Source organism: Pseudochaenichthys georgianus, chromosome 16 (assembly GCF_902827115.2).
Source record: "Pseudochaenichthys georgianus chromosome 16, fPseGeo1.2, whole genome shotgun sequence".
Classification (NCBI taxonomy): domain Eukaryota; kingdom Metazoa; phylum Chordata; class Actinopteri; order Perciformes; family Channichthyidae; genus Pseudochaenichthys; species Pseudochaenichthys georgianus.
In genome coordinates, this window is record NC_047518.2 from 18,546,881 (window position 1) to 18,570,629 (window position 23,749).

The following is a 23,749-nucleotide window of genomic DNA, read 5'->3' on the forward strand; positions in this document are numbered from 1 at the left end:
ACCATCTTCTGCTTGTAACATTACCGCGCTTTTTATTAATTAAAGTATACATTTGAACATTCTCAGAGACTCAATTAGTCTCCTTTTTAAAGCTTCTCTCCTGGACGCGAGTATAACGAACACAGTTATCAGACTTAATGTATCGATACCCGCGGCTGAAATATCGATACTTTCTCGGAAAAATAAATATCGATATATATCGCAAGATCGATTAAATTGCACAGCCCTACTCCTCTGCTGGTCTGCTGACCGTCCCCACCCCACGCCTCGTCACCATGGGTGCTCGGGCTTTTAGCTGCACTGCTCCCAGACTCTGGAACTCCCTCCCCCCGCACATCCGACAGTCAGACACAATCACCTTATTCAAATCCCAATTAAAAACCCACCTGTTCAAATCTGCTTACACACTGTAGTGCTCCCCATTATATGTTTCATTTGTGTCCTCTTGACTGTCTCCTCCATGATTTCCTGTTTGTGTTTTTATCTTGTTCTGTTGCCTCTTAGCTTTTATTTTATTTATTTATTTATTTATTATTTTTTTTAGATTGTACGGTGTCCTTGGGTGGCAGATCTTGTGCCGACGGGTCGGGTTGCGGAACTAATTGGCAATATGTGCGGGTAGCGGGGCGGGTTCGGTATTGCACTTCGCGGGGCGGGAGCGGGTCTTGAAAATCAGACCCGTGCAGGACTCTGCATCGGGCACCTTCAAGTTAAACAATACTACAGTAAACAATTAACACAGTAGGCCTAAATTATGTGGATTAAACCACATTTATTTCGTTAAAAATAAACGAAATATGATTTTGTTTGAATGATTAAATGTCATCAGGCACCTTCAAGTTAAACAATCGGGTGCACACTTTAATGTGCCGCCACCTCCGGACTCGGCTTGACTCGGTTTAAAGAATGCACAAATGTGTTTAATCGTTTATCTCAGATATGTACTAAGTAGCCTAAATACATTTGTTCCTGCTCAAGATTAGATTCAACTTTATTGTTATTGCACATATTGCAGGTACTGAGACAACAAAATGCAGTTTAGCTTCTAACCAGGTGCAACAAGCAGCGAAAAGTAATGTGCACAATACTACAGTAAACAATTAACACAGTAAATGATGTGGATTAAACCACATTTATTTCGTTAAAAAGAAACGAAATATGATTTTGTTTGAATGATTAAATGTAGGGTGAATTGCCCTAATGTGGGAAATTTTTGCATTTCAGACTTCGGGAATATATTGCGATATGAAGCCGATACAATAAATTAAAATCCAGTACTCCTTTTCAGCAGTGGCCGATCACGGACCCGCACGGGTAGGCGTCTGAAATGAAGCGCTACATCTGTACATAAGGAGGCCCTGTTGTTGTATGAAAGTTGGACTCTACTCCAATTTGGAAGTTAGCAAGCTGGGCTAAGTAGCTTCTCAAGATATACCCATAAATTGACCAGGACGATACATTGGTTAATAGAATAGTATACTTGAATTTGTGCACATGTGGGCCAATACGTTACAAGGAATTGTATCAAACCGGATTTCAGGTTGGTTAAAAACGTGGTCAACCTCAAGTATATTTTTGTTTGTTAGAGAATACAACTATGTATTGTTATTTGATTCTTTAAACTTCCAAAAAGCAACAGTATTGGCCTTAAGAAACCAGTATTACGGCTAAAGAAGCTTCTGCTCTTCCCGTCCCAGCAGAAAATCGTTACATACATTTTAAACACAAGTCAGAACAGTTTTAAAGACCATTCAAGAATGCTGAATTTAATAAATGAAATCTTTTTCTATCTGGATTTGTTTTCTCTCTTTCTCTGACAAGCAGCTGCAATTCTATTGAACACTATGCTGGCAATGTTTTTTTAATTGTTTTTAATTTCAAAGATGTGGAGTAGGAGTTGCTTTATTATAGGTTTCCAGAGTGGAGGTGGTGATGGGTGTGCTGAACCATGAAAGCATTAGCACAGATAAAGGCTGCACACAGGCTAAACACAAGCACTCTAACAATAGAAAAATCGAATTGTTTCCAATGGAGCAGTATTAATGTATCCCCTTGCATATCTAGTTCCTCTTTTAAAACCCTCACTTTTTCTTTGTGCCAAATATTTGCCTAGATCAAACTCTTTACATGTTTGTGATACCATAAAGAATGCATCGTCTGTACTGTAATAAACATGGCGTCTCCCAATGCACATATTAGAGTAGTGAAATGACTAGTAATATTGTGAACTGTTCATATTTTATTATCTTGGACTTCACTATGTTGTGATAGTATTTACAATGACCTGAAGACACTGTTAGTAATGTGTTGATTAAAGTCATTAAATGCATAGGTGTGATAACAAAATAATTAACTATATATTTTGAACCATGTTCTTAATCAATATAATTATTTTACAATACATTTCTGTACAGGAAAATAGTGGTAATGTGTACTGGGAAGTAAAGGCAATTTGTTTCTTTTTTCCCATTGGTATTAATTAAATACTTGAATGTACTGTGATCAAATATAATGTGGAAAAGAACAGAGAAAGGAACAAGAAAGTCTGCAGCAAGGCGTATGAAAAAAATATCTCATACAAACTAACCAAAACAGAAACTAATGAGCACAAATCAACATGACGAGCTCAGGCGCAATTGAAATAGATGACATAAATCAAAAGAAGATAAGACACAATATCAAGCCAAGCTCTGCACAATAAATACATTTGCCCCGGTTTATGATATGACATTTTTTTTCTGAAACTGTTTCACCTTTCCTCTTCTCTTCATTATGTTACGGTAGTTTGATACTTCAGTGACATTGCTCTTTCTGTTGTCGCAGGTGGTGCTGAAGATTATCAAGCACTACCAGGAAGAGGGCCAGGGCAGCGAGGTGGTGCAGGGCGTCCTGCTGGGCCTGGTGGTGGAGGACCGGCTGGAGATCACCAACTGCTTCCCCTTCCCCCAGCACACCGAGGATGATGCCGACTTTGATGAAGGTAAACAAGAGCAGTGTACCCTCTTTGTTTATTCTATTGATCCTCTCTTGCAGCTGGAAAAATGCACACGCACGCGCGCACACACACGCACGCATACATCCGACCTCTGCAGCTCATTCAGAATGCAGCGGCTCGTCTGGTCTTCAACCTTCCTACATTTTCCCACACCACGCCGCTCCTCCGCTCCCTTCATTGGCTTCCGGTAACTGCTAGAATTCACTTCAAGACACTGGTACTTGCGTACCATGCTGCGAATGGATCTGGCCCTTCCTACATCCAGGACATGGTTAAACTGTGCACCCCAGCGCGTGCTCTACGCTCTGCATCAGCCAAACGACTCGCTGCACCCTCGCTGTGAGGGGGACCCAAGTTCCCATCAGCAAAAACACATGGGTTTGCTATCCTGGCTCCAAAATGGTGGAATGAGCTCCCCATTCACATCAGGACAGCAGATAGCTTACACACCTTCCAGACTGAAAACTCATCTCTTTCAACTCCACCTCGAGCGATAGAATTACTAACAAAGAACTGCTAACAGAGCACTTATATACTAATAAAGGACTGGCTTATCTATAGCCAGTTGAGTAGCACTTGAAATACTTGGCTCTATGAAACCTGATCCTGGTGGAATGTACTTATTGTAAATCGCTTTGGATAAAAGCGTCAGCTAAATGCAATGCAATGTAATGTAAATACACACACAAACAAACATCACAACCTAGTTTCAAAGGAAAAAGTGCCGGCAGACAGTAAAACATGTCCTTAGAAGATGAAGCGATGGGATCCAGTGTTGGAATGGCTGGTACATTTTTAGGAGATGATATCAGAATGCTTCAGTGACATAAAGGCTTTAGTCTTAGTTTGTTCACAAATAATAAAACCACAAAAGATTGAGACATTTTTATTTTGGTTGAGGAAACTCTTTTGTTGGTTTTATTATTCCTTGATGGGTGAGCTGAAAAGTACATTTTGTGTCAAACCCCTGGGGTTTACCATTCTGAGCCAATTGAATTAACGGAAAGCTTAAAGTAATAACTTTCTATTGACGTCAGGATCATATTAACAACTCCCTGAATGTTGGTGTGCTTAAGGAGTCCCTCTGCACGACGTTAAGGACGATGCTGACTTTTAACTAGGCGCTGGGTGTCCTACACTGTCAGGTCCAGGGTTGATGTGTGAGGGCAGTGGTGCGGGGATGGAAGGGCTGCATTGTTTTGCTTACAGGTGGGTGGTATTAACGTGCACAGGATTTGATTTAGTCTTTATCCACACACAAACGCTATTCTCCCCCCCACCCGCCTCCCGTCAGCTTTCATAGCAAAGGATGCCCTGTCCTCTGACCTCAGCCTTTCTCATATCAAGCCTTGTTGTTGCTCGCGCCTTGTTAGCGCAACAAAATCTGCTACAAGCCTGAAAGATGGGAAGGTGAGAAGATGCGAAAGACAGAAGAAAGGGGGAAAATCCTGCTCCATCAGGCCTCTGCTGCTAACAAGCAAACGTCAAGAATTCTGCAAAATATGCTATTAGTGTCTTAAGGTCATTAGTGTCAGTAACGGCTCACACTGTGTGTCTGTGCTGGTGAGTGTCATGGTGTGTTTGGTTGTTAACTTTTGACGCGCTATATTTTGTATCTGTCACTCTCTAACAAGTGCATCAGTGAACAGCGCCAACATTCACAGAACAATAACAGAATTCCTCTGAACCGGCTTTTGATCCAGTTTGAAAAAGGCGACAGACTTCATGTATATCTGTCACTAGGGAACCAAGTTCAAGATGGAAACGTGCACGGAGTCATTCATGTTGTGCCTGCTGTTTGTCGTTAGAATGATTTAGATAAACGGTACAGCACAGAGAAGACATGTAGACTACTCTGTAAGCCGTCTCCGCTCAGTGTGTTTGCAGAAAAAAGGGTTAATGCTACACATGATTTTATCTACTGAATAACAGCCATGGAAGAAGATTTACTTTGAGAAATAAATGTACCTCACAGAATCCAACCCACGCACACAGCTGACCAGCCAGATCTCACTCGCTTTCTTTCTTCCTGTCTTCTCTATCCCACTCCCTCTCTTGCCATCTCTTTCCTTCCCTTCTCTCGCTCTTCCTCTCTAATTGCCAGTGTTTCTGCTGTTCCGATGTTGGGACAGCAGACGGAACAGTGTTCACGTCGGTGAACTTACTCATTTTTTTTACAGTTCCAAATCCGTTCTCTTATGAATGATGGTGTGTAACCATCCTATGTCAATATGTTGACTCTCATATGCAGATACATTTTTCTATCGGAATAAGGGCCAGTTTCATTGGCCTTAATGCAGTATTTTCGACACCAAATGCGTTTGTTTTTTAGCAAGTAAAATGGCTTTCAATTATTTTGTCAAACAAGAGGCGGGTTCACACCGCAGTACTTTTCCCACAAAGGTTAATCAGAACTTTTTGGTTCTCATGAACTAAGTACAGATCACGTTCACACCGGAATAAAGGCCCGTCCACACAGCAGCGTTAAAAAATCTTCCAATGCTTCTGCCCATTCACTTTGAATAGGGTCACGTTGCCTCACTTTTCGCCGAACTACATTGTGGGAAGCAAAGCGAAGATTTCCAGGATTTTCAGGATTCAAAAGTTGAGCAATTTTCAACTTTTGGAGCTGAGGTGGAAGCGTCAGCCAATCAAATCCTGTTTGTGCAAATCTGACAGTACAAGTGCTAGCCAATCAAACCTCGTGCAAGCTGGGAGTTCATTTTCTATATTCCTAAAAATGGAGGAGAAATTAGTTATTGCGGTAGCAAATCACCCGGTTCTTTACGACCAGTTCCTATTTACTTACCGGGATACAAACCGGAGGAACCAGGCATGGAGGGAGGTGGCAGAGACAGTGGGTGAAACTGGTAGGTTTTCGCCTGTTTGGGGAGTTTATATCCAGTTTACTTCGTTTTAACATTGCTATTGCTTTGTATGTCGGGGGCGGGAGATTCATGTGATTGGTTGTTGGTCGCGTTGCTCGCAAAAAATCCCCAAGCTTCAGATACGCCCACCTCCAAGATTTTTTTCCGCTGCTGTGTGGACGTACCTTAACAGCCCGTCTACACTACAGGCATCGAAAAATGCTTTCAACGCTTCGCCCATTCATTTGAATGGGGTGACGTAGAAGATTTTTAAACTTCGCCGAACTGCATTGTGGGGAGCATGGCATGCATCTATCGGCATCAAAAGGTGTGTGTGTGTGTGTGTGTGTGTGTGTGTGTGTTCTGACTCATTGCCTGGCCCCTTAGATCAGAATGACTCCTACTATATATATTTTAAAGGAAACATGGTTTTGCGCTTTTTTGTTCAAGTGTATTTGAGAGCTAGCACGTGACTGTGTGTGTGCGCTATGCCGCCTTTTCATCAACAGGTGACAGTGTGGAGCTATTCCTGCAGGACAGTCAGTGGCAGCAAATGTGACCAATCTGAGTGAGAAAAAGATAGAGAAAGAGAGTAATGGACTGCGCACAGTGGAATCTGCCTCAGATAAAACCTTGGCTGAACCCCAGTCCCCCTATTTCCCATGTCCTTGCATACTTTGTCCTTGTATCATTTACAAAATGTATAGAGAGATGAGAAGAAGTGCAGACATTATTCTCTAGGCTTTTTGTGCTCAAGGGGCACGCAAGTAGCATGTTAATAATGTCCTTTGGCCATTATTCTTTTGTTGTGATATAGGCGATAATGTGAAGCAGAGGTTAGGGACAACGGCATTTACATCAGACACTCTAAGGTAGTTATATTAACCCTCCATGCTCTTGACACACACTAAACACACAGTTGGGGAGATGTGTTTTGTTTATTAGCTGCAAATAGGAGTTGTTACATAAGGGAATACATTCTGTGAACATAAAATGTCAACCATTTTATGATGCATATAGCTACGTTAAGCAGTAAACATTTCATCTTACTACATTGCTAGTAGTGCCATTGAAAATCAGCACCAAGTTACCATCTCAGTTTTTCAATGAACCAGTCTATTAGATAGTGGTCTTGCCAACCTCTACAGTCTGTCAACACATGGTGTACGTCTATTGAAAATGTCACTGCACTTAAAGTTTTGACATGTGGGGGCGTTTATTTTTTCCCAAATTCATTCTTGCATGGTCTGCGGTGGACTTGTCCATTCTTATACAGGTTTACAAATATCTCTGTTGAATTTTTCAACACTCTTACCAACTGTACTCACAAAACTGCAGGCTGCTGCTTCCATAGCTCGTGCAAACGGACTGCACAAAGTTCAATGTCGAGTTTGCAATAGCAAAAGAATGATGCAATTGAAGTCTTTCTTTCATTGGAGGGGGCAGCGTTTCCGCCAGGGGGACGCCCTCTCAGCCCTGGTCTGGCGGAAACACTGGGAGTGGGATAAGGTATTTTCAAGGAAAGTAGTACATTGAAACAACAAGAGGATACATCATGAAACTTAAAACAGCTTTTACCTTTACTTCAAAACCTTCTGATCCTAATGAATAGCAACTCTTTTATCTTTTAGAATAGTTGAACATTAAAGAAAAACAAATTGTTAATATCAGTTGCTTAAACAACTGATGAAGTGTGGCTTGTGGCAATTTGCAGGCTTGAAAGCATGGTTGGGTGGCCTGTTAAACTTGTAAGGAGGGATTATATCAAACTAATCGTTGCGCTGCACCAATTTTGTTAATCTGATTGATATTCAACCCATGTCAGCATGTATTCAGACGGCAGCAGGTGGTATCCTGAAGGTAGAACAAAATTGCTCCTTTTCTTCCTTCACCCTCCACTACTTCCCTTCACTCTCCTTCCTTTTTTTGTAACTTACTGCAGGTTAGAAAGCTGCGTCCTCCCATCTCCCTGACCATTTCCCTTCTCCCTTCCCTTCAATCACCGCTTCCCTCCTTCCTTTTATTTTCCTTTTCCTTCAATCCGCACCACATTGTCACACCCAACAACTCTACTTCTGTCCATTTCTGTCACAACTATAGAAAGATTAATAAAGGAACATACTGTTAGAGAGGGAAACGATGTCAGCACCCAACCGATTTCCTGTTGGGTTTATTATGTCCTGAAATTGAAGTTTTAATTTTGGCCCAACAAAATTAAAAAAGTAATCTTGCATGCATGCATGCATGCTTTATAGTATAACATTGACATATTATAAATCTACTTATTTCACATCATCTTTATGTCAATATACAAATATTTTTTTAGGGGATATTTTTTTTCTTATTATAGATGGTAGAACAGCTCAGAACTTCCTTCTGGCCATCCCGCTTCCCCATGCCAAGCTGCTTGCTCTGCCCAGCGCAGGTGGTCGGGATTGCCAGACCCCTTTCTGGGCTCGCACCATGCTTCACATTGGCTCAGATGAGGGGAACAGTTGTCACACTGGTGAAACAAACAAGTTTAAGGGAGTTTGTTTTGCGATGTGTCCTGATTTGAGCAATTAATGTGTTTTTGCCCCTCAAACAACACATTACGGTCTTTTTTTGGCCAAAATGTGTTTTCATTTGGATATTTTACATGACAACATATAACAAGGCTGATTCTTATTCTCTCCTAATAAGACGGTTAACAAAGAAACTGTTGGTTTCTAAACAACCTGCAAGGTTACCAAGGTTGATTAAGCTGATTGGCACCATCCTTTCAGTTTGTTATTTGTTGTTTATGTCACTCCTCCTGCCACTGTTTGAATTAATCGGCAAACCAATTTTCCACAGAAATGTAGTTTGAAGTGAGTATGATTCTGCTCTGAGATAGAAAAAATCTGCCTGCTGAGACTGAGCAGTACGGAAAGCTGAAAGACAAGTGCACGTCCATCAGAGGTTTTTAATTTTGCCTGATTTAGATCACTTCTTAGGACTGTGTGGGTGTGTTTCATCAGCTTGGTTGACATCTCGCATAATCTCTGGGTAGTTTTCCGGCAACCTTTATCGCCACACTGATGTGAATGCCCAACAAAACCTTTTCAAAGACCTTTCAGAAGTCTAACCTGCCAAGGGATAACACATAAGGAATCTCAGCATTGTTAATTTGTAAGGATATACATGCTTGGAAACTTTGATTCTTTTGAATATGTGGCCCTTCAGCTGAAATGCTCCTCTCGAGCTCTGTTCCTAAATATCTATAGACCACCCAAATACTGTGCAAGCTTTTTTGATGACTTTACAGAACTGCTGTCTATAGTGTGTATTGACTTTGACCGTCTAGTCATTGTTGGTGATTTTAACATCCATGTTGACAACCCCCAGGACAGAGGGGCTAAAGAACTGTTTTGTGTTCTTGATAGCTATGGACTGACTCAGCATGTGACGGAGCCCACGCACAATAAGGGGCACATTCTGGACTTAATTATCTCAAAGGGTCTGAATATCTCTAAGGTTGTGGTGACTGATGTTGCACTGTCTGACCATTCCTGTGTTTTCTTTGAGAGCTCTATTTCTGTTCACAAAAATGTTCAAAAAGAGGTAACCACAAAGCGATATTTAACTGAAAATACTAGGGAAATGTTTACTCAGAATTTTTCTACCACACTTGCCCCTGCTAACACCTCAGTAAATGAGCTAGTAGATCATTTTAATTCAAAAATTTAAAATGTTATAGATGCCATTGCTCCAATTAAGGTAAAGGAAGTGTCTGGCAAGAAAATATCTCCATGGAGAAAGGCCATGACCGTGAAAACAGAAAAAAGAGAATGTCGAAAAGCTGAACGCAGGTGGCGAAAAACAAATCTCCAGGTTCACTTTGACATTTATAAACAGAGACTTGGCCTTATAATTTGGAATTGAAAAACGCACGCCAATCGTTCTTCTCTGACATCATTACCAAAAACAAAAACAACGCATGTGCCTTGTTTGCTACCGTCGACAGACTAACTAACCCCCCAGTGTCAGTAGCCTCTGAATTTCTATCCACCAGGGCGTGCAATGATTTTGCCTCCTTTTTCACTGACAAAATTCAGAAAATCAGACAAGCAGTCAGTGCCTCTGCATCAGGAACAGGAAATGTGTTGTCTCTGTGTCCACTTAACATCAATTCAGACACCATGACACAATTCCATCAGATTAATGATAAAAACCTAGAGGACATTATACAACTTCTGAAATCCTCCTCCTGCTGCCTTGATATTATTCCAACAGGATTTTTCAAAGATGTTTTGCCTTGCATGGCCTCAGATCTACTTCATATAGTAAACAAATCTCTTCACTCAGGTATTTTTCCACAGGCCCTGAAAACTGCAGTCATTAAACCGCTCTTAAAAAATAATAATCTAGATGCTTCAGTAATGAACAATTACAGGCCCATATCAAACCTCCCATTTCTAGGTAAAATCATTGAAAAAGTTGTTTTTCAACAGTTGAGTAATTTCTTGCATTTAAATAACTTTCGATGTGTTCCAGTCAGGCTTTCGTCCAAACCACAGCACTGAGACTGCTCTTGTAAAGGTCTTTAATGACATCCACTTAAACACAGACAGTGGCAGAACTTCAGTGTTAGTATTATTACATCTCAGTGCTGCGTTTGACACTGTTGACCATAGCATATTACTAGACCGACTGGAAAACTGGGTGGGACTTTCGGAAACGGTTCTAAATTGGTTTGCATCCTACTTAAAGGACAAACAACTTTGTTTCTATAGGTAAATACACATCTGAGTTGACAAATATGACATGTGGGGTTCCTCAAGGCTCCATCTTGGGACCTCTTCTCTTTAACATCTACATGCTACCACTGGCTCAGATAATGAAAAACAACAAAATAAGTTACCATAGCTATGCAGATGACACACACATTTACGTAACAATTTCACCAGGAGACTATGCTCCAATTCAAACAGAGTAAGTGCATTGAACAAATCAATGACTGGATGTGTCAGAACTTTCTCCAATTAAACAAAGATAAAACTGAGGTAATGGTTTTTGGAGCCAAGTCAGAACGTATAAAAGTTAGCGCTGAGCTTCAGTGTGCAATGTTCAAACCAACAGATAAAGCCAGAAATCTAGGTGTAGTCATGGACTCTGATCTGAGTTTCAACAGTCACATTAAAACAGTTACTAAATCAGCCTACTATCACCTAAAGAATATATCTAGGATTAAAAGACTAATGTCACAGCAGGATTTGGAAAAACTTGTCCATGCCTTTATCTTCAGTAGACTCGACTACTGCAATGGTGTCTTCACAGGTCTCACTAAAAAATCTATTAGAAAGCTGCAGCTGATTCAGAACGCCGCTGCTCGAGTCCTCACTAACACTAAGAAAGTGGATCACATCACTCCTGTTCTGAAGTCTTTTCACTGGCTTCCTGTGTGTCAAAGAATAGATTTCAAAAATATTGCTGCTGGTTTATAAAGCACTGAATGGTTTAGGCCCAAAATACATTACTGACCTCCTGCTAAATTATGAACCATCCAGATCTCTCAGGTCTTCAGGGACTGGTCAGCTTTCTGTCCCCAGAGTCAGAACTAAACATGGTAAAGCAGCGTTCAGTTATTATGCTCCAAATATCTGGAACAAACTCCCAGAAACCTGCAGGTCCGCTGCAACTCTTACTACTTTTAAATCCAGGCTGAAGACTTTTCTTTTTGTCGCTGCTTTTAATTGAACTATTCATATCTTAAACTGCACTGTAACTTTTATCCATGTATTTTTTCTTTTAATGTTTATTTTATTAGCTTTTCTTTTTTAATGCTTAATGTCTTTCGTTTTTTGTAAAGCACTTTGAATTGCCTTGTGTTGAAAAGTGCTATATAAATAAACTTGCCTTGCCTTGGAGTCTCATCGCAAAGACTGCTCAAACTGCGATAAATTATAGCCTTTTCCATGTGCCATGCATTCACGCCCTTCATGCTAATATATCTGACCAATCAGATGTCCCGTCCCCCACATATAGAAGTCCCGCTATTGGCCGAGGTGGTGATGCCAATGTTAGCAGAACATATTGAGGGCTGAAGGGAAAGAGACTAGTGAGAAAAATATCAGTTTTATGTAAAAAAGACAGCACTTCTCTTATTTGGAAGTATGTTTGTTTCAAGAAAGATTGCGTTTTCTAATTAATTTATATATTGATTCATATTTGGTCCGACTTGAATAAGTTGAACGGTCTTTTACACCGGGCACAGCCTTAGTGCCGTGGTTGTGATTTGAACGATCGGCGTATGTACATTGATAACAGTGGACTTGAGCACATAGAAAACCCTGTGTGTACTGTACGTTAGGGCTGCTCAAATAATCGTATTTTAAACGCAATTACGATTATGGAGTGCAACGATTACGAAAACAACGTAATCGAAATAAAACGATTATTTTTTTTATTGGTTTTTCAGTTGAATTATACTTAAAGTTCAGTATAATCAACTGTTAAGAACATACTGCTCAAAAAAAAAAATGGATGTATTGATAATCGTTTATAATAATCGTGATATCAATTATTGACCCAAATAATCGAGATTATGATTTTTGCCATAATCGAGCAGCCCTATTGTACGTAGAAAAAAAAGTCCCGGAGTGTGGTTCTGGTGTGCTCTGGCACACACATTGAAACTAAAGCAGCAGCGGTGTTACCATGCCTTAATCTGAACCCTCAGTTTCATGGAACATATCGAGGGGTGAGAACCAGAGGGGCGTAAGTGACATTTTGGTCAAAAATGAGTTATATATATCAAATGAAAGCTCTCAATGAGCTCTTTCTACTGCCAAAAGGGTGCATGTGAATTCTAAACCAATCCAGAGTTATTCATCAAAAACCAAAAGACCTAACACAGAACACACTGAACTATTTGGGGCCAAAAGGACGTAAGTGCACTTACGCCCTTTTGGCCCTGAGAAATGTATTATGGGTAAAGCCTTTGGATTGCACTTGAGTCAAAATGGCTGACACCATATGTAAGCAAGCTAGGTCAACCATGAGAAGAAAGCTTTTCACTGCTGAAGAAGTGTTACTAAGCTTATTTCAAGATGCAGAAGAGCTTGATGAAGAGAATGAAATAATCCAGGAATCAAAGTCAATGCTGAGTGACAAAGGAAACTTAGTTTCTACAGATACATCTTCAACAGAGAATTCAACTCATCAGAGATCAGCACATGCATGTTCCAGTATCTGTCAACTCTTTCAGGTACTGAGCATGTGGTGCTGTACTCTGACACATGTGGTGGGCAGAACAGGAATGCTGGTTTTAGTGCCATGTGTCTCCATGAAGTTAAAACCTTGCCCATCTCCATTATTGACCATACATTCATGGAGTCTGGACACAGCAAGATGGAATGTGACAGTGTTCATGCAGCCATTGAGATCGACAGAAAAAAGGCCCTTTGTATAGTTCGGAGGGGTACACTCTTGTGAGGATGGCAAGGAAGAACAGGCCATAGAAGGTGATTCCAAGTCCTTCTCACAACACATAGGGACGGGTGGCGCAGTGGTCTGTGCATCTGATCATCAGATCAATGGGGGTGCTGGGGAACTCCAGTTTGAAACCCGCTCCTGCCGCCACTGTGTCAGGCCGTTGTGTCCTTGGGCAAGACACTTCACCCGGATTTGCTCCTGTGGGTATTGTCCACAGTACATGTATGATATCAATGTGTACTTGTAAAAGCGCCTCGATGACTTCGAGGCGTGAAGATGGATGGTGTGGCGCAGTGCGCTGTGCAATGATCATCAGATCATCATCAGGTGAAACCTGCCGCTGCTGCGTCTGTAAAGCCGTTGTGTCCTTGGGCAAGACACTTCACCTGAACTTGCTCCTGTGGGTATTGTCCACAGTGACCATTGCATGTATAACAAATATGTGTAAAGCGCTTTGAGCTATAATAAATGCAAGGAATTATTATTATTATTAACACACTAGGGATGCTCAATTATGGCAAAAATCATAATCACGATTATTTTGGTCAATATTGATATCACGATTATTAAATATGATTATTCATTGACTTTGAAAACATCCATTTATTGAACTTAAAAAATAATAATAATAATTTGAACAGTATCTTTTTAACAGTTGATTACCCTGAACTTTAAGTATAACTCAACTGCAAAGTATTCAGCTAAAGCCACATCTTTTTTAACTTCCCCACGACATTTGTCATATAGGGCAGGCAGTGCAGATCTGGTGAAATGATGCCGAGATGGCATCGCTTAACGCTTGTCCATAGTGTTAGCCAGTTGCTTAAACCCCTGGTTGCTAACCGTGCTAACTGGGCACATGTCTTTAGCTATGTAGAATGTGATGGCATGTGTTATATCTTTGTGTCCTTGCGAGCTGCTTGAGTAGGCCGTTGCACTGTAAAGCGCGTCCTTAATTGATGACTGTGATGTGGTGAATGAAGTCGAGGGGGCACGCTCGTGAACTGTCAACAGGGGGGCGGGGGGGGGGCCTCGCTGCGGGGAAACTGTGGACCTCGTTGCAAGCCAAAATCGTAATCGAGATTAAAATACGATTAATTGCACAGCCCTACAACACACGGTCCGAAACAGAACCAAAGACACAGAGGGACAAACAGTTTGGCAGAAAAGGAAATGGCTGCGCCTGTGCTACACAAAAGAGGATCCGAAAAGGACTCAGTTCAAATATGAGCTGTCCGACCAAGCTGCAAGTTGGAAAGCAGGAGACCAGAGGTGCTCATGCAATTAATATGATCACAATGGACTCTGTAGCCTATTTTCAATCGGTTATTTGGGGAAATGGCTAAATAATTAACTATTTGGCAAAATGGTTATTAATGTTTTTTTTTTTTAAATAATTACATTCAATGAACTAATATGATATAAGGATATTTTCATATAATATTGTTATTATAACAATTGATTACTGTTACTTTTGACCTCATTAATGTAAAGCCTTTTTCCTATTTTTATCAGATACGCCCTTTTTCTTAGTTCATATGAGATAAAATCTTAGTTCCAAAAAGGCGCATGTGACTTTATTCCGAATAAAAAAAAAATAGAAGAATATTTTTTTCAATGAAAGTCAAAATATTGTTCATTAAGTATATTGTCATCCACATGTTTATGAAGTTTTCATATTAAAGATTGAATTTAATAAACAAAGTCAGGACAAAGTATTGTCATTTTTTGTTTTGGCTCTCCTGTAAAGTTGGTCAAATGTCACTTACGCCCCTCTGGTTCTCACCCCTCGATATCTTTACTTGGCGAGTAAATACATGTTTTATTAGCACTGCTGCCCTCTCTCCCCTGTAAGTGTGCAACTTAAATGACGATGTTTAAAGGAAAGAAAATATAAATATAAATTCATGTGTTCTGTGATAGAACAGATGGCCAGAAAATGTTGTAAAGGGTAGAATTGGGACGTTTTTAAATAATATATATAACAAAAAATAAACTATATTGTTGGATTGGAACTCATTTTTAATTTGTTCAGGTCTGCATATTCTACTGTCTGGGGTTATGTTTGCAGTTATTTGAAATCGCAATTTATATAGTTATGGCAATATCTAATGTGTTATCACATATCACAAGTTTTCCTGATATCGTGCAGCCCTAATGCGTTGTATTCCCTAAGTTTGATGCCATTTGGCTGACCTTGTAGATTTGCGTGAACATGCATACACTGAAAGTACGAATTAGGGATGGGAACGATTATTCGAATATTAGAAATTATTCAGGTATTCGAATAATTATTCATGTATTTGAATATGAGTTATGAATATTTTTATAAACATTTATTTTTTTGGGAGTGATGCCTAAGTTGATTACATATTATCAAATTGAATAATTCAACGACAGTGCCATAGCTAAATGTGTTATTTGACATCTAAAGGTGTGTTTTGCTCCGCTCACCGGTCCATCACAGCGGGCAGAGCTGCAGGTGCTGATCTCTCTCTCTCGCGTCCGGTTATACTTCACTCGTGTTTATGTCCAAATCCATCAGATCTAGCTAGTTCTAGCCAATGATATGGCTGCTGCCCCTCCCTACACGCAGATCACGCAGACTCAAACCTCATCTTAGGCCCAAATGTGGCGCAAATGCGCTCCACAGCGAGGTTCAGGTGCTAACAGTTCATGAGCGTGCTCCCCCGCCCCCTGTCAACACTCGCGACACATGAATGGCCAGCCTAAACAACAATAAGCGCTGCTTGGCAACCGTGTGTGGCGGCAAAGTACATAGACATTTTGACTGGAGAGATTTAGTTTTGCCGGTATTCAACATATTTTACCAGTCATAGTCCGGTCATTATTTACACTCTAAGAAGAGTCCTACACAACAGACATGGCGTCAAAAAGGAGTAATGTGTGGAAATATTTCGACCAGGTTAGTGAGTGCGGTGTAGAGGTCAAACTATGCCAAATGAAACTTATATATACATGCTATACCTTGCTATACCCGCAACCTCCGTTCCAGCTGAGAGGGTCTTCTCTACAGCTGGCCTGATTGTGAATCGCCTCCGCACATGAAAGCTGTAGGCCTATAGCTGTCAAACTGTGATCACCAGTTCAATACATTTGACAAATTCGACTTGGTTTCTACACTTATTTGAACATGTATTTATTTCCAAAAATTATTGAAAAAAAATTGGGCCAAAAATTCAAAATTCTGAAATATTTGTTGACACATTCTTTTTTTTATAGGATATGTACATTTCCGTTAACCGTTTTTTGGGGGGTCGAATATTCGAATATACATTTACTTTCAAATTCCCATCCCCAGCAAAGCTTCCCTTTAAAGTTGTTTTATAAACGGTTTTAATAAATGCAGTCGTCACAAATTAAGAGTTCTATGCCTTGTCATAGACTTGACAGGTTACATGCCGAAAGTGTGCGAGGCTCAATTGGATGCCAATGTGCATATTGCGGGGCCGTAGCGTTACTGTTTTCGCAGCTGTGCTTAAATCCCTCAAGCTGCAAATATATAAATATGACACTGATCCAGTCGCTGGACATGGCAGATCAGATGACATCATACTGGTTTTGATTAATGTCATTTGATTGGTGTATCTTTCGTTGTATGTGGTCCTGATGTAATCATCACGGTCCATTATTCCCCCTCTGAATAAACGACTCAATGCAGTCATTCTGACTTGTCAAAGAGAGGTCACTAATTACGTCACTCATGGCAAAGCTGTCTTAACTGGTAAGTTGTACTGAAACCTAAATGGGACGGTGCAATATTCAATGTCATTAGTTACACCTGTGATTGTAATGCTGTTACAAGCCAAAATGTCTGCTGTGAGAAAAGTCTATACATTATGTCTCCGACTGCCACATGACTCCAAAGCATAATACATCCACTGCGATAACGGTTTGCAATGCTTCTCTCCTTTTTGTCAGCCATACATTTTGTGATTGCCGCCAAAGAGCAATTTTTGTTCCATCGGTCTGCAGCACTTTGTTCCTAAATGCCTTTGCTCCATCCAAGTCTTGTGATGCATACTGAAAGGAAGGGTGCTGTCTGATGCTACAATGAGATCATGTTAGTGCAAGCAACAGTGACTGTGCAATCTGAACATGTCTGCATTTACATACCATACAATAACCAATCATTATTTGATATTAACATGGAGGTAGTGCAGAGTTTTAGGCTAATAGCACTACTCAAAGAACAGTTATCTTAAAAAAAAAAAGAAGATTTCCTTTGATCCAATAAACACTTGTATTTACACCTCAAGTAAGCTGTTTATGGATTTCTAAAGCTAGTACTTGGCTGTTCTATTTAATAAAGTACTTCGCATTAACACTGAAAATGGCATTGATGCATCACAAAAGCAAATGACCAAAGTCCTCGATGAAGTGCAATGTAAAGAGGCACGCCTGAATTAATGTTGCATCTCCCTTGTCATCCATTGACCTGCCTTGACCTTTCTATGTTAGGAAACAATTTTGTAGAAGTGTCACTCTATTACTGTGGAATCAATGCACATAAAACATTTCTGTTATTATTTTTTAAATAAAGGACTATTACATCAGCATTTCCCTCCAAAAGGGTCTGCAAGGTTAGTCCTTAGTTTTAGGAACTTTAATTGTAGTCTGGCGCAGACATTTTCACATTGGGTTAATTGAAGTCAGGGGGATTTATAAAGCCTCAGCCATGATCTGTCCGCTCCTGGCTGTAAATACACTTTTCAGTATGCAGTGAGGCGTTTGGTGTGTGTGTGTATTTTGTGAAAAGTTGTCCCTCTCCCGCTCTGATAAGGTCTTCCGCGGGGTTAGCTCTTCAATAGATCACTTTACCTGCCCCAAATGGGAAATTGATTTCCTCCGTTTTTCCTTGCTCTCCCTCAATGAGGCTAATTAGAAATCACTTGGCAGGCCACCTTTAGGGGAAATATATAAACATTGAAGATATCATGTGCATGTGTTTATATTAGGATTTTGAGGGGCACTTTGCCTTCCCCCAAGCTCTGAAAGATTCTCATTGTCTTTTGCTCCTTGCCCCCAGTCTCTCACCTTTCTCCTCTATCTCTCTATCCTCCCTCTCTCACTGTAGTGTAGATCTGAGACTGGCTGTTAGCAGCGAGCCGGGGCTGCATGTGCTTTTGAATGCTCACCCGGCATAATAAATCAAGTGTGTGTTCCCGTGGGTGCCGTCACCATCGCCATCAGTTCCACTGTTTTATTCATCCGCTCCTTTGTCTCATCATGATTCTGCCCCACATTACATTTTGTGTGTCTCTGTGTGGAGGGGGGTCAGAATGCATTACTGCAGGCTGCTGCTAATCCAGGTGGGCTGCAGGGAGAAGGGGGGATGGTTAAAGGTAAGGAGTGAAGCATGTGACAAGGATAAGAGAATTGAAGAAAAAGCATGACAAGAGAGAGGGGAGAGAAGGTTTTGTAAGGTGTTGGGATGGGGTGATGGTAAAGAGAGAGACATGTGAGGGAAACATTGGGGCAACAAAGCAAAAGATTGAGAGTTAGGTGAGGAGGAACAGGAAAAGATGGATGGCAAAAGTAAACAACTGTGAGATGGATACCGGGGTAAAAAAAGATAAATGGCAATGATGAGTAAATGTGAGAGCAGCAGCCCAACAAAGACAAAAGACTGAAAGCCACCTTTTATGATTTGTGGTGATCAAAATAAATGAATGAACAAATAGTCAGCCACTGTGGGAGAAGTCTAAACAACAGCAGGAGAACAGTACCTTAGTACCTGAACCTTTATGGTGGCAACAAGCTCTTTGACTTTTAATCAACGAACCAGATACTTTACAAACCAGTCGCTCATATTTTATAATAATGACTCGGCTGTTTTATGTCCTTACAATCCTTGGATGCGCTCCAACTGACAGTCAGTTAACAATGCCTATTCAGAATGTAGGCCTTTTTATATAGAATAAATATGATCGCTTTAACTGTTTAGAAGGGACAACATAATTAGTTACCGTCCATACTTTATGCATACTCTGCATTCTATAGCTCTTGCTAACATGTGTGAATTTAAACGAGTACTGACAGGGAGATCAAGATAAATCATTGTTTACCTTTTCTCCAACAGTATTTGATAATGTGAGCAAACATTATCACCATTTCCCCCTCTGCATCGTCAACCTATTCCCACTGTAAAAACAAAGCCCTGTGACAAGCGACGCTGTCAAATGTGCATATGGTGAACTCGTCAGTGTGTTATGCACACAAAGCATCTGCTACACTATGCTCTCAGTCTCTTGTGCATCTCAGTGAGTGTTTGTATTTCTGTTTGTGTGCTAGCGCGCAAGGAAGGCAACTCTCCACAGGGCTTGCTTAACTAAGATTAATTGCACCTAATCCACTGTGCCAGGTGGAACATGGACTGCTGTGGGTGCACACACACACACACACACACACACACACACACACACACACACACACACACACACACACACACACACACACACACACACACACACACACACACACACACACACACACACACACACACACACACACACACACACACACACACACACACACACACACACACACACACACACACACACAGTCACACACACAGTCACACACACACAGTCACAAACAGACACACATCCCATTATAGCCTTGCTGCTGGAAATTAGCCTCGTACCTCTCCTGACACCCCGGACCAAACCACAACTCGATGGCACCATTTACTTCCCTACAACTCGCACATTTATCACTGCTCCCTCCTTCTGACAGATACACGTGTGGACAGAAAAAATGCAATGACAGAAGGACAAGCAATTTGCTCTATCTGATCACAAGCAGCTGACCTTCACAATATGTAGAAAGTGTTCTTCACAATCGTTGCTAAGACCTGAGGTTATACCTGTCCTGGTGATCAGTGCCATTCAAATCTGCTAAACACTCGGTCTGCAGAAAATGATGTACTGCAAATAAGAAATGATTTACAAATGACATGGGTGTCCAATTTTCAGAATAATCTTTGGCTAAACTTGTGCTTCACTGATATTATTATATTTATCACTGATTATTCATGTGAAAAAACTCTTCTGGTCAGATATTTGCTCACACTACAGGGACCTAGCATATAAGCGAGATCAGTCCTTTTTTAAATGAATGGTTATTTTACATCTTTATTTCTTTCTGGTTATTTTATTATCAGTTGCAGTACATGGTGCCTGCATGCCACTGTTGTGTTCTATACCTGCTTAAGGTACAACAAAGTATTTTCTTGATACTAACAGTACTTGTATGTGTGTACATGAAAACGTGTTCTTTTCTTGTGAGGGTGTGCCTGTCTTGCAGGTTGTTTAGTTGTTTTGGACTATAGTAGAGGAAGAGAGATTGAGAACCAATAAAGTAATCGATGCAAGACTTATGTAGGCAGCACTTCTTAGCTTGCTTGTCTGTTAACTCGAGGTTTAATTGCCGTGTTGTCCTGCTCCATTGGGACAAAAGACACACAGCCTAAGGAATGAGACTTGATGACGATGTCTTAAGTGGCTGTTCATTGAGACCCCGTTTACACGAGGACGATACGGGTTGTATCTGCATAGTTTCTCTTGCGTATAGCCCTTTCGTTTACACAAGGACGTAACAAAACGATAGAAATGGTCCCCGCAAACGATAACGGGTCCCAAGGTGGATAGATCTGCAAACGGAACGCTCTGGGGGCGAAAACGGAAGGGAAACCATGCTCCGGGGTCTTCTTCGCTGCTTTTGGTGTATTTTGTGGCGGCAGCGGCGCCACTTACAGGCCTGGCATATGTACTTCAGCGGTCTCGTGTGAACGGACACGTTAATTGAGCCGAATGCTTGTGAACGGAAGACTTTTTGGAAAACGCATACGGTGCGTAAACGCAAACGTTTCCGTGAAAATGGGGTCTGAGGGAACAACAGTTTAGCGACACCTATGTCAATGCATTTATCATGTCAAATCTCTGTTACACATTGGCAATGTGGGGTGTGGTGAAATGGGGCATTATTACGTCTTTTCAGGTTCATGGCTTGGCACTTGAAAAAGTATAATGGGGACCCTTTAAGTGTCCTTGGGAACAATGTCATGTCTTTTTTCCCATTCTGTTGATTATGGAGATATTATTTTGATTACTAGCTTTTTATTACAACATGGACTAAGTCTTTCTCAAAAAAATAATGATGTTGACTCAAATGTACTGAGCATCAATAGAACACTTGTGTATACAGGAATTGAGGATGTTACAGTTCACCAGTGATTGGTAATGTGATGAATGTACTCAAGAGGAGGCAAAAAGTGCAATAACATCATCAGGTATCCTCTGCTTCTGTTTTGGGACTCCAAAGGAGTAGCAAGGTGAAATAAGGCAGGGTAAACAGGAAGGCAGCGGTGGAATGACAGCTACTCTCAAAGCCTTCAAACATACAGATTGACTTTGTTGTTAGCAGCAAACAATAGCAGTTGTTGTGTATTGTTCAGACGTATAAGGGGAAAAGTCGCGCAAGGTGTTTTTATAGACTGCTTGGGATGTCAAAGAGGCTTTTAAAGAAAACGAAGGATCAAAATAAATGTGTAAACACAGAGATGGTAAGAACTTATTGCGGTTTTAACCTTAAAAACAGCTTGGAGTTTGTGTCGAGAAGTAAATAAATGTCAGAATAAGGAGCGGAGTAAAAGTAGGTTGTCAGGCGTGTTGAATGAATGGGTCAAGAGTGTGGACTCATTAAGTTAGGACTGGTGTGCTAAGTCTTATGGGTAAAATGAAAAGAGAAAGTAGAGGAGATGCCCACACCCTTCTCCACAAAGCACAATGCTGGTCGATTAAATCGTGCTGTTTAAATTGTAATGCACCCGTAACACCTTTTTTTTTTTTGCTTTTCTCTTGGCTGTGGAGTATTTATGAAATGCCAAGATGAGCATGCTTTGCTGTCAGCACTGAGCACCACTGGCAAAATATGAGGAATTAGTCATTTAGAGCAGCCAGCAAAGCTAGCAGTCCTATCAATCACCCCAAATGGCCGTGGTTTTGTGTTTTTCAGTGTCGACTTTGAGAGGATATTGATGGGTCGGTCAACAACACAAAGTAAAAACTCTGTCACGGTGGGAATTACATATGGAATAGAAGTATTCACATTACTTAAATAGAGCAATATGTCATCTGCAAATGAACTAAGCTTTCGACAATGTTATCAGGTTTTATTTTTTTTTAAAGCGATCTGATTGTACCCTCTAGTCTCAATTTAAGTGATACAAAAAGGGGAAGTGAATAGTAAAGGTAAGTTGGCCAAGGTTAGACCTTTGACATTGTTTTATTGTATTTGTTATATATTGTTTATCTGCTTTACTTAACATTAGTGGAACAAAACGTACGGCTACAGTGTTTGTTTTGTGTTTATTAAGTGAAACCGCAGCAGGTAAGGCCCAGTCATCCAGTGATTCCAATGTGTTGCGACAAACGTGTACGTGCGTCCTCACACACACTGACACACATCTTCCAGCCTGGCTCAGATGTTGTGGCCTGCAGCAGCATGCAAGGTCTGATGCAGTTCACCTCTCGTGTCATTGGCTATTAGAGTATGGACTATCTGTCGGCTTCATTGCAGAGACGCACGCACACACACACACACACAGACACAGACACTGGTAGTGCCTGGTTTTGAACATTACAGCCCTAGGTTAGGAGTTTAGCTCCGAGCTGATAAAGGCTTCCACTCCACTATACATACATTCAACACAAACTCACTTTATATGTACAGCTTGCAGTACATGTCTTCCTTAGGCTTCACACATCTCAAACCTTTCTTTTATGTTGCTCTTTTTCAGACATCCTCACATTTCTGCTTTCCCACAGTTTGCGCTCAGAATAACTTCCTGTTCTCTTCTCCCTTTCTCTTATCTCTTGGTTTCACACATACTCTTTTAAATACACATTCGCTCTGTCTCTGTCTTACACCTCCTTTCCCCTCTCTCTGACACACACACACACACACACACACACACACACACACACACACACACACACACACACACACACACACACACACACACACACACACACACACACACACACACACCCCCCAAAAAAAATAATATCAAGCAGCGCTAAGGGAATGGACAGACTCATTCCCTGTCTGGCCTCGGGACCCAGATTGATTGATAGGAGAGGCGGCGGGGCAGCTGAAATGAGTGAGGAATAGCAAACCGTGGCACATGCCTCCACCCCCGCACCTTGATGATATTGTGAAATTGGCTATTCTCTGGCTTATGCCGTCGTTAATGTCCACAGAATGTTACCGGCTGCCTCGGTATTGCAACAATGGGGAGCAGGAAGTCCAGTTTTGTTTATTTCAAGCTGAGAATGTAGATGGCTCCTGAACCAGCCTGTCATGAAAGGAGCTACATGTTTTAGGATGGTTGAGTCTCATCCTGGAT

At 40.9% G+C, this 23,749-nt stretch overlaps 1 protein-coding gene across 1 annotated transcript in view; it reads left to right on the forward strand.

The window, feature by feature from the left end:
- LOC117461277 (eukaryotic translation initiation factor 3 subunit H) overlaps positions 1-23,749 on the forward strand; it is an 83,088-nt gene that overhangs the window by 15,129 nt on the left and 44,210 nt on the right. The window contains exon 2 of the mRNA XM_034103096.2: positions 2,824-2,980. Within this exon, the coding sequence (XP_033958987.1) occupies positions 2,824-2,980 (157 nt within the window). The remainder of the gene's footprint in view (positions 1-2,823; positions 2,981-23,749) is intronic.